The 12128-nt window shown below is 44.7% G+C and overlaps 1 protein-coding gene across 2 annotated transcripts; it reads right to left on the bottom strand.

Annotated features, from left to right (window-relative positions):
* Positions 1 to 224: 224 nt before the first annotated feature.
* GIMAP5 (GTPase, IMAP family member 5) lies at positions 225 to 7947 on the bottom strand. Of its 2 annotated transcripts, XM_040464504.1 has the most exons (4): positions 7820 to 7906; positions 6667 to 6857; positions 3233 to 3281; positions 225 to 1321 (listed from the first exon to the last, which is right to left on the bottom strand). In XM_040464504.1, the coding sequence occupies exons 3-4, from the start codon at positions 3273 to 3275 to the stop codon at positions 435 to 437; spliced, it is 930 nt and encodes a 309-aa protein (XP_040320438.1). In that variant the 5' UTR covers positions 3276 to 3281; positions 6667 to 6857; positions 7820 to 7906; the 3' UTR covers positions 225 to 434. The 2 variants fall into 2 exon arrangements, with proteins under 2 accessions (XP_040320438.1, XP_040320437.1); XM_040464503.1 differs by lacking the exon at positions 6667 to 6857 and having other exon boundaries at positions 7820 to 7947.
* Between the last annotated feature and the right edge of the window lie 4181 nt (positions 7948 to 12128).

Below are 12128 nucleotides of genomic sequence, written 5' to 3'. Positions count from 1 at the left end.
CACGGACCGCGAGATCGTGACCTGGCTGAAGTCGGACGCTTAACCGACTGCGCCACCCAGGCGCCCCGCCACCAGCTTTTAATGTAACGTGTGTCTCCCCTCGACAGCATCGTTGCACAAAATAGGGCCCAGAGGTAGGACATCCGCACAGCTTCACAGTCCACCACCTTCCTTCCTGCAGACATCCTGTGACGGTGAGTTTCTCATCCCCTTTGTTCTTACTGCTACAATTTTTAACAAAAACAAAAAAATTTTTTTCCTTTGGATTTTATTTACCTAAAAGCACTTGAAAAGAAAAGGAAAGGTGGCATGTCTAATGCAAGGAAGAGAAACTGAAGTGAAATTATGTAAAAAGGCATATGAAGAATCTGACACAGACAGAGACGGGGACTCAAAAAATAATATAGCTGACTGCAGAAATCATCTGAAAACGCTCAGTGTGCATGAGTAATACACAAGTTAATTAAAACGGCAAGAAAAATCAGAAAGCATATAACAAGGAAGGCAGATATCCCAGGGTTAGAAAACACCCAGGTTTTGACTCTGAGGAGCACCCTGGAGGCCCAGTTACTGCCTCTCTCTTTCAGGGCTCGCTGCTGCTTTTCCACATACTCCTGCACCTTGGTCAGGAAGCGCCTGTGCTCTTCCCCGTGGGCACTGCCCCTGTCTTGCAGCAGCATCTGGGCTTCAAAGAAGAGGCTGTTGGTGTGGAAGGCGCCCTGGCTCTCCCTCTCCAGCCTCTCGACCACGGCCATCAGCTGGGCCCGCTGCTCCCCCTGCTCCTCCCCGGTGGCCTTGTTGTTGAAGGCGCAGTATCTCTTGCTGCACTCCTGGACCACGCTCCTCAGGCTATGGTTGTCCGTGTTTGCGACGTAATTGTCCAAGGACTCGCCCATCAAGTCCTCCTTGTGGGTGAAGAGGACCACCATGTGTTTCATGGCTTCTTCCCCGAAGATCTCCATCACCCTCCTCACCGCCACCGTGTCCTGGGCGGTGAAGCGCCCCAGCTGGGTCACCAGCAGCAGCACGTGGGGCCCCGGGGCAGAGAGCAGGTAGCAATCCCCGATGTCCTTGTACGTGTCCTGGGTCTGAGCCCCTGCCTCGAAGATGGGGGGTGTGTCAACCACCAGGATGTTCCTTCCATCCCAGGTCCCTGTCTCTGCCTGGCACTTTCTGGTCACAGGCTGGCTCCTCAGCTTGGACTCGAACACTGGCTGGCAGAGGATGCTGTTCCCTGTGGCACTCTTCCCGCTGCCTGTCTTGCCCACCAGGATGATCCTCAGTGAGGACGATGTTGCAAACCAGTTATCTTCCCCTCTGCCTATGAAAAAACCAATTTGTGTGTGTCTTACTAAGTTAGTGATTAAGATTTCCAGGGCAGGGACCTTCATGGAATCGCATGAAAACTCGTGGACCTCCCTGTCGCCAAAACAGTCACATCTAAATACATATGAAAGTTCGTATCCTTTAGGATGTTCTTGGATCAAAGAAAGCCTATGTTAGAAATTAGAAGCTTGGACCCACAACCAAGGGAGGGACCGCTCCACTGAGAAGAATGCTCTAAGCACTTCATCTACAGCAGGGAAAATACAGCTTTTTTTTTTTTTTAAAGGAATGTGATCCCAGGGCTTTTCCATAGATGGTGCTTTGGTCAATTTCATGCAAGATAAATGTGAGATTAGAAGGAGGCAGAGGATGAGAAGCCACGAATGAGAAAACATTATCACCTCTTTTCCACCCACAAATCCCCAGGCTCAACGCACACATATGAACCTCAGGCATAAAGTGCATCTCAGCTGTCAGAGCTTCGGTGACCTCCCGCCAAGGACTAGCTGAATGTCCCTGGATGTCTGCTCTGTGGGTGGGCAGCTGGAGGCTTGAAACTGAGATGACAGAAGGTTGTTAACGTCAAGAACAAAGTCTGGGAGATGCCCCTGGATGGAAGGCTGAAGAAAAGTGGAAGAAAGGACATTAGAAGCACATGTGTTGGAGATATCTGGCTGAGTGAACTACACAGGAAACTGGCTGAGTGAACTGCACAGGGAGGTGTTGCAGGTGGGGTGACACGAGCCAAGAGCTAAAATCTTCAAGGGTTGGAGGGGGGTGAGAACCTGAGGACTTTTAGAGTTTTCATGAGTTCAAATGAATTAAGGCCATTTCAGGCTCCTAAAATCTGTTATTTTATTCCTTCTACTTGGTGTTGGTTCCTCCTCTCCTTAAGCATTTGGAGCATGCAGGGTTACTAAATCTCTACGGGAACTCTTCCTCTTTCCAGTTGGGAGCAGACAAGGAAAGAGAAATTGTTTTCACAGCCTGGTTCCAAATCCTCCAAACCCTGACGTGAAGTCTCACCTCCACATTTCCCACCGATCATGTGCAGGCGAGAGTGTGCTGGGCACGATGATGACAGGGAAGGGGAAGAACAGGGGACAGTTGTCTCTTTCTTCTTCAGCTTATTTTTTTTTTTAATGTTTACTTATTTTGTGAGAGGAAGAAAGCGCGAGCAAGGGAGGGGCAGAGAGAGAAAGGGAGAGAGAGAGAATTCCAAGCAGCCTCCTCACTGTCAGTACAGAGCCTGTGGCAGGGCTGGATCTCACAAACCATGAGATCATGACCTGAGCCGAAATCAAGAGTTGAATGCTTACCTGACTGAGCCACCCAGGTGCTTCTTTATGTGTATTGTCTTCGGTGATATGTTTCTTCATATCGCCCATTTTTTATTTATTATTTATTTTATTTTTGATGTCTTAGTATTAAGTTTGAAGATTTCTTTTTTTTTTTTAAATGTCTATTTATTTTTGAGACAGAGAGAGACAGAGCATGAACAGGGGAGGGTCAGAGAGAGAGGGAGACACAGAATCCAAAGCAGGCTCTAAGCTCCGAGCCATCAGCACAGAGCCCGACGCGGGGCTTGAACTCACAAACTGCGAGATCATGACCTGGGCTGAAGTCGGACGCTCAACCGACTGAGCCACCCAGGCGCCCCATGAAGATTTCTTTTTTGAATATACCATAAAATTAGGTATGGATTTTTCCAATATTTTCTCCCAGTCTGTAGCTTATATTTTTTCATTCTCTGGACAGTGTGTCACACCAAAGAGTGCCACCCAGGCACCTCCTCAGTTTAAAGTAACTGGGTTTCTGTCCCCGTGTTTGAGGTGAGAGTCGGTGGAGACAGAACAGTGATGCTCCCGGGTGCCTGGAGCTCCTGCAAACACCAAGGCTTTCTTACCTTCAGTCATAGTTCCATATCTGCTTCTCTGAAGCCCTTCCATTCTCTTCTGGAATAAAAAACAGGAAAGGAATAAAAGCAAGTGTCCATATGGGAGTTGCTAAGGCCTGAGAACACTTTCAATTCAGACAACTAAGAATAATTATCCTAGGATGAGCCATTTCCATTGCTAATTTTCTAACTCATATTATACTTCCAAACATCTATGAATAACTATGCAAGCCAGGCAAATTTAAGTTAGGTTATGTTAACGCAATGCACTGTTGCTTTTTTTTTTTTTTTCAACTTATAGGAAATTAGGAAAGATTTTTAAAACGGAATCAGTTGGTGTTTCTTTCTCCAACTTGAAAAGGCATGAAATGAAGAAAGCATTCTTCTATGGAAGCAGGAGTGGGGCATTATTATTAGTTGGAATCAAAGTAGGCAAACTTGCTAGAATACAGAGAAAAAAACAAAACCCTGCCTTTCTGTAAATAACACTGGTTTGTTTGAAGTACTGAGAGTTTTTGCTCCCAGAAACTGTGTCAGATACTCCATTGGCAAAGAGGAAAGCACAATGTTCCTTCCAGTGGGAGAGCGGGATGGGAACAAGGTTAACTTTAGGCACTGACAGCAGAGGAAGTAGTTGTAGAGGGCCGAGCCCCAGCACCTTCCTTACCACCCCATCCCCCACTTGGCCCCACCCCAGGGAGTTTGGTGGAGAGAAGGTGGGGCCATGACTGAAGGGACAGAATCAACATTCAGGACAAATTCAGGATAAACTCATTGCCTGCTCAGATCTTAATCCAACTTCTTTCCTGGTGGGCTCTGAGGTCCTGGTCCCCAGATAATCGCCTTTTCTGTATCTCAGCGGATTTAATCAGAAATCGGCACCAGGATTGGCATAAATGTTTCATTCAAATGAGGCAGATTATTGGGTCATTCTTCTTGGTATTAGGAAAGGTAAGTAAGCATTAGATAAGGCAGGCACGAGACATGCAATATAATTAAGATGAACTCTGAGGTTCTTTGTCTTTATCCAGGTTTAAAGATTACGCGGTTTTGAAACACATTTTTTAAGTGGAGAAATGCATGAAGTAGCTACCATTTGCAATGAACAAATGTAAATATTTGGGCATTTTTACTGGAGCTATTCTGTTTGAAAAGTCAAACGTTACACATATAGTTTCATTAACATTGTTTGGCTCCCCAGCCTTATTGCCCCTCCCTCTGTCCTCTGAAAGACAATATTCTGAGGATTTTATGGATCATTCTTGTTTACCTATTTATACTTCTGCATACACATGTCTCTATAGATAATGCATAGTACTGGTTTTGTATTTTAAGCTTTTTATGTAAATGACCTTGTTTATGGAACATTTTATCAATTATCAACAAACTTTGAGCTGTTTCAAGCTATGTGCTTGTACTATCAACAATGCTGCAAAAGAATCCCCATGTATGTCCTCTTGTGCACACGTGCAGCAATTTACCTGGGATAAACAGCTGCCATCTGACTAGGTATTGCTAATTATGCCCCCAGGATGGTTGTGCTAACTCACATTGGCACCAGCCACGTATGAGAATTCCCAAACCTTCACTGGCATTTGGTGATATTAGGCTTAATGTTTTGTCGCTCTTCTGGGCATAAATAAGGATATCTTAATTGGTTTGAACTCGAATTTTACTAATTGCCATAGAATCAAAAGTGTTTTTCATAGCTTATTGGCTATTCAGGTGGCTTCTGTCATATAGAAATAACTTCTGCATGCTTTTCTCCTCATGCAGTGGATGTGTTTTTTTTTGTTTGTTTGTTTTTGTTTTTGTTTTGTTTTGTTTTGTTTTGTTTGGCCCTCCTTAGGGGAAACCATCCTCTTCCACATTATCAGAATATATTAAGACAATTTCCTTCTTTTCCCTTCTTCCTTTCCTTCTCTTTCCTTTTCCTCCCCTCCCTTCTTTAAGCCCAGAGAAGACCATTTGCCTCACCATCTTTCACATGCTGTCCTTTGCTTTTGGTAAATTATATTCCAGCTTTTGCTAAAACTCCTCAAGTTCTCTGACATCTTTTGTATTTTTAGATGACATTTTCTGAGGTTTGGGAACCTCATAAAACATGCTGGAATCAATCTACTGATTCCGTAAAGGCGATGATGATAGGGGTGAGGATGTTGATGATGGGTTTCATCATTGTGAACATCCTCTGTGCAGTTATCTATAACCTTCAGAATTCTTTCATGTTCACGATTCTAACTGTTCTTCTAAGTTCCCTGTGATGTGAGGGGTGCCTGGGTGGCTGTCGGTTACATGTCCAACTGTTGATATCAGCTCAGGTTGTGATCTCATGGTGGTGGGATCGAGCCCGTCAGGCTCCATGCTGAGCATGGAGTCTGCTTGGGATTCTCTCTCTGTCTCTCTCTCTCTGTCCCTCCCTTCCTCCCTCTCTCTCTCTTTCTCTCTCAAAATAAAGAAAAACAACAACAACAAAAATAAAGAAATAAATTCCCTGTGATGTGATCAAGATAGTCTTGAAATTTCTGTTAAAATATTAGGAAATTGAGCATCAGATGACTTGCCCAAGGTCACCCAACTGCCATGGAGCTAAGCTATATAAAAAAGGCCCCTTTTGCCTGCATATTCTCCTTGATTCCACAGGGGGTAAAAGAGATTATTCCAAAGAAGTCCACCATCATCTTGGAACACCGCATACAATGTTAGCATCCCACAGTCAGAACATCAACTGGTGTTGACAGGCTGGATGTCTGCCTTAGAATCAACACGGAGAATTGTATTGCAAAATCTTTAAAATTTTTCTTTTACATTTATTTATTTTTGAGAGACAGCATGAGACAGTGTGTGAGTTGGGGAGGGGCAGAGAGAGGAGACACAAAATCCAAAGCAGGATCCAGACTCTGAGCTGTCAGCACAGAGTCCGACTCGGGGCTTGAACCCACGGACCACAAGATCATGACCTGAGCTGAAGTTGGCTGCTCAACTGACTGAGCCACCCAGGCGCCCCTATTGCAAAATCTTGAGTGCATGTTCTAAAAAAAACATATATATATATATATATATATGTTCAAAAAAATTTGCAGGAGGCAGGAGTTGCTCTGAATTGAAGTAGTTTGGTTTAAAATAATCTGGTGTTTTTGCTTGACTTGATTAAGTGTGACCCAAATGGTGCAGTGTGGCTGTCTCAAAAGGCCAATCAACCCAGGTTACATTAGTGGAAATGCAGTATAGTGGTTCTTCTGAACTATCTTCTGAGTGGGTCAGGCTGCGGGGGGAGACATACCTCCCCCTGAGGGATGGATTTTTAGGCAGATGTTAACAAATAAGAAAGTGTCCAGAGGCAAGTCTGAAAGGATATTGACAGAAATGTTAAAATGAGTCACAGACAAAATATTAACAGGATGGAATAAAGCCTCGGAAAAGGCTGGGGAAGGATTGTATACCTGAAAGAATGTGGTACGTGTCAACCTCAGCACAGGCAAAAGTGAGTGATTTGGGAACGAAGGCAGATTTCTTCTCCAAAAGGAAAATTCTGCTAACCTTCTCCAAAATGGGACGAGGTATCATGAGAGAGTGGCAGGCAGCATGTGAGCAGAAATGACAGAATCAGACAGGGATTGTAGGAGGATCTAGCCTAGGTAGGAATTGAAAGCAAACATAATGTGCATTCTGATTTTAAAATTGTAGGAGCCTGATTTTATCATGATGCTACTTCATTTTATCAAACCATGAGAAAGCAGGCTCTCTAATGCTGTTCTGGGAAAGATAAAAAATATTTCTTGCCTAATTCACAAATATCTCCTTCACTCATCTGCCCAGTCCCTGTATTTCCTGGTTTGGCTCACTTGTTCTGTACTTCAGTCACTGTGAGGTTGTGACACAACTCCCACCAAGGGTTAGCAGACAAAAGGATTGTTCCCATATGCCCTGAGCATAGTATGTTTGCCCTAGAATAGAGTCCTACCTATATCGTGTCATACAAAAGATGGGGGGGGGGGGTAGTATTTGGGGGAGAATGGAATGGCTTCTGATCAAAGTCATGGGACAATGTCCCCTGAGGGGTCTTTTTGGAACACCTGGCCCATGGGACTGGTGTGTGTGGGGGTGAGGGAATAATAATCCCGCATTTGCCCTTTGCAACCCTAGGAATGCGTCCTCTTCTCCCAGACCTTTCTGGGCCTTGGCACAAGTCAGGGATCGAGGGTGGTGGGGAGGTTAAGAGATTGAAACTGAGACGTGTGTCCCTACCTGGCTAGGGTACCTGGGGCGTTTGAGTTTTCTCATCTGTCAAAGGGGAGGACAATAGTCCTGCTTTAAGAAACTCTGCGAGGCTCACGAGGATCACCGGGGCCAGGAAGTGGACAACTGGCCTGTGGCGCCATGAAATGTGCTGGGTTGTGAGCGCAGGCTGAGTGGTTCCAAGGCTGTTTCCAGCCACCCCGAATCCCCTGAGCCCGTAACTCCCACCATCACCATCCCGGTTCACTGAGGGGCGAACCCACAAGTCCTGCACGCTGGGTGAGATCACACCAGAACTGGGTGGGACTAAACCTTGGGCCCTCGGACCCCCTAAAGACTTTGGGACCGTCCCCTTACCAGGAGCGGCGCCGCGGGCTGCGTGCTCGACGTCGGCTCTCGCGGCGGCGGGGACGCGGCGGCAGGAGGCTCTCGGGGGCCCGTGGCTCTCGGGCGGCTTTCGGGGCGGCTCTCGGGCGGCTTTCGGGGCGGCTCTCGGGGCGGCGGGGACGCGGGTGGCTCCCGGGGATGGGAGGTGGGGTGAGGGCGGGGACGTGGGCGGCTTTCAGGGCGCTGAGGGCGCAGCAGGAAGCGGGGCGGGTGCATTTAGGGAGGAACCGCGGGGGAGGCCGCGGGCTCCAGGGCTCGGCCTTGGCTCCAGAAGGCAAAGGGGATCAGGGAGCCTGGCCCCCGCCCGGCCCAGACGGGGACGGTCCCTTGGGGTCCGCAGCACCTGGAGAGCGGCGAGCGAGTGGGTGGCCGTGTGGCTTCCATAAAGGGACAATTCCTGTTTGAGCCTGCTGGGGTCGCCATGTCTCCTCCCATTGCCTTCCCCGACCCCCCCCCCCGAATATTATTTTATTTTATTTTATTTTATTTTATTTTATTTTATTTTATTTTACTTTATTATTTTATTTTATTTTATTTCATTTAATTTCACTTTATTTTATTTTATCATTTCATTTCACTTTATTTTATTTTATTTTATAATATGAAATTTATTGTCAAATTGGTTTCCATACAACACACAGTGCTCACCCGAACAGGTGCCCTCCTCAATGCCCATCACCCACCCTCCCCTCCCTCCCACCCCCCATCAACCCTCAGTTTGTTCTGTTTTTAAGAGTCTCTTATGGTTTGGCTCCCTCCTTCTCCAGGTTTTTTTTTTTTTTTTTTTTTTTTCCCCCTTCCCCTCCTCTATGGTCTTCTGTTAAGTTTCTCAGGATCCACATAAAAGTGAAAACATATGGTATCTGTCTTTGTATGACTTACTTCACTTAGCATAACACTCTCCAGTTCCATCCGCGTTGCTACAAAAGGCCATATTTCATTCTTTCTCATTGCCAAGTAGTGTTCCATTGTGTATATAAGCCACAATTTCTTTATCCATTCATCAGCTGATGGACATTTAGGCTCTTTCCATAATTTGGTTACTGTTGAAAGTGCTGCTATAAACATTGGGGTACAAGTGCCCCTATGTATCGGCACTTCTGTATCCCTTGGGTAAATTCCTAGCAGTGCTATTGCTGGGTCATAGGGTAGTTCTATTTTTAATTTTTTGAGGAACCTCCACAGTTTTCCGGAGCCGCTGAACCGGTTTGCATTCCCACCAACAGTGCAAGAGGGTTCCTGTTTCTCCACATCCTCTCCAGCATCTATAGTCTCCTGATTTGTTCATTTTAGCCACTCTGACCGGTGTGAGGTTGTATCTCAGTGTGGTTTTGATCTGTATTTCCCTGATGAGGAGCAATGTTGAGGTTGAGCATGTTTTCACGGGTCTGTTGACCATCAGGATGTCTTGGGACCTCATGAAGATAAAAAGCTTCTGCACTGCAAAGGAAACAATCAACAAAACTAAAAGGCAACTGACAGACTGGGAAAATATATTTGCAAATGACATGTCAGACAAAGGGCTAGTATCCAAAATCTATAAAGAACTCACCAAACTCTACACCTGAAAAACAAATAATCCAGTGAAGAAATGGGCAGAAAACACGAATAGACACTTCTCTAAAGAAGACATCCTCCCATTTCCTTTTTAGGACTTGTTAAAATAAACGGAATTTGGAGGTAGAGGCTCTGAAGACTGTGGAGGACCCCCAGGTTAAGAAACACCTCCAGTGACCCAGGAAGGGCCCAGTGGGGCACTCCCCTCAGCACTCATGGTACCCAGACTCCTGTTTCTAGAATGCTTCTGCTTATCAGGGACGGAAAGGCTGTGCTGGTCCACAGAGGGTCTGAAAGAACAACTCTAAGGATGTGATTTCAAGGGCTTTCCAGACCCCGCGTGCTGGCTACCCCTTGCCTGTCCTCTGACAAGCCAGTCTTAAGGGGCTTAATGGGGTTTGGCACTTATGTGTCCATTGATTCCTGGGGCAGGTTTGGGATGCTGTGGCTCTTCTATTTGTCAACTGATTGCACATTTCAAGCTAGAGTAATGAATATAAAACAATTACTTTGCATTTGGTTCTCTTGCCTCAGGAAACTATTGGGGCTATATCAAAATAAAAAGCTTCTGTACAGCAAAGGAAACAATCAACAAAACTAAAAGACAGCCTAGGGAATGGGAGAAGATATTTGCAAATGACATATCTGATAAAGGGTTAGTATCCAAAATACATAAAGAACTTAAATGGCTCAACAACAAAACCCAAATAACACAGTGAAGAAATGGGCAGAAGACAGGAGCAGACATTTCTCCAAAGAAGACATCCAGATGGCCAACAGACACATGAAAAGATGCTCAACATTACTCATCATCAGGGAAATGGAAATCAAAACCACACTGAGATATTACCTCACACCTGTCCAAATGGCTAAAGTAAAAAACTCAAGAAGCAGGGTGCCTGGGTGGCTCAGTCCGCTAAGCATTCGACTTTGGCTCAGGTCATCATCTCACGGTTTGTGAGTTTGAGCCCCACATAGGGCTCTCTGCTGACAGCTCAGAGCCTGGAGCCTGCTTCAGAGTCTGTCTTGCTCTCTCTCTACCCTTCTCCCACTGATGCTCTGTCTCTCTCAAAAATAAATAAACATTAAAAAAAACTCAAGAATCAACAAGTGTTGGTGAGGTTGTGGAACAAAAGGGAAACCCTTGTGCGCTACTGGTGGGAAGGCAAACTGGTGCAGCCACTGTGGAAAACAGTATGGAGGTTCCTCAACAAATTAAAACTAGAACTACCCCATGATCTGGTAATTGCACTACTGAGTATTTACCCCCCAAATTACAAAAAAAAAAAATGCTAATTCCAAGGGATACTTGCATCCTTATGTTTATTGCAGCATTATTTACAATAACCAAACTATGAAAGCAACCTATGTGTCCATCAATAGATGAATGCATAAAGACGATGTGGTGTATATATACAATGGAATACTACTCAGCCATAAAAAGAACAAAATTTTGCCATTTGCAACATGGATGGCTTTAGGGTGTATAATACTAAGTGAAGTCAGAGAAAGACAAATAACATGATTTCACTCATATGTGGAATTTAAGAAAGAAAACAAATGAACAAAGAAAAAGAGACAAACCAAGAAACAGACTCTTAACTATAGAGAACACACTGGTGGTTTAGTAGAGGGGAAGTGGGGGGAATGGGTGAAATAGGTGATGGGGATTAAGAGTACACTTATCATGATGAGCATTGAGTGATATATGGAATTGTTGAATTGCTGTATATACACCTGAAACTAATACAACACTGTATATTAACTATACTGAAATTAAAATCAACCAATCAATCAAAAACAATTATGTTGCAAAGCAAGATCAGAGCATGATACGTGTTTAAGCAGAGCCCAGTCTTATCCTAGAGAATCTCCAGATTCCTTTCTGCTCATATTTGAAGTTAGGCTTAGGGTCACCTAATAATCATTGCCTGAGATTTTGGGGGGGAATATAGTTTGAAACAATCTCTTGCTAATTCAGAAAACCTCTCCATCAAAATAGAAGAGAAATAAAACAGTTTTATCTTGGAACAGGCATTAAACCAGAAGGTGATGTGCGTCACAGGTGATCCTCAAAGAGATTGCAAAGACAAGGAAATTGTAGCCTGCTATGTAGCCAAGCAGATGCAGCCCACTGTATATGTGGTCAGGATAAACTGTAACTATTCCTCAAGTAAGAAGACTTGACTGTATTATTTGTTAGACGCAGTTCACCCTAAATTCACATGGTAATTTGGAGGACCACCTGTTAGCTAATTGCCTTTATCCAAAGGGAAAGTAAACTTCTCCAATCCATCCTTCAGATAATAGGAAGCACAGCACTGGGTAAGGTAAAAAGTGAATGCAAAACCAATTCCTCTGTGGGGGGTGGTAAAGGGGGTTGATTTGCACAAGAGATGCTAGAAACAGTTCAGTGACAACATAAGAAGTCATGAGAGGCCATAGCTTGTGTATTTCTGACACCCACAGCCTCTGCTGCCATTAGCCTTGGGGAGACGTGCATGTATACATTTTTTCATCTGCAAGTTTAACCCAGTGAATAAATAAGTTCTGTGTAGACAGAAGGCAAGAAAGACAGCCATGGGAGGTGAGAGCTAGAAGGATCTCAGAGTTCATCCAGAAGTTTTTCTTCTTCTTTTTTTCCCTTTCATTTTACAGATAAGGAGACTGATGCCCAGAGTGGAGGAATGCCACTCACAAAATCACATGGTTAATTTTACTA

The sequence above is a fragment of the Herpailurus yagouaroundi genome, unplaced genomic scaffold, assembly GCF_014898765.1.
Source record: "Herpailurus yagouaroundi ecotype Mexico unplaced genomic scaffold, PumYag 483, whole genome shotgun sequence".
Taxonomy (NCBI): domain Eukaryota; kingdom Metazoa; phylum Chordata; class Mammalia; order Carnivora; family Felidae; genus Herpailurus; species Herpailurus yagouaroundi.
The sequence above is the reverse complement of the archived record's forward strand: the minus strand, read 5'-3'. Positions and strand labels throughout refer to the sequence as shown.

Coding starts and splice junctions, on each gene's coding strand:
- GIMAP5 (XM_040464503.1), bottom strand. CDS start 3,275: ATGGAAGGGCTTCAGAGAAGCAGATATGGAACTATGACTGAAG. Junction 1,322..3,232: donor ATATGGAACTATGACTGAAG/GTAAGAAAGCCT, acceptor GTTTTTTCATAG/GCAGAGGGGAAGATAACTGG.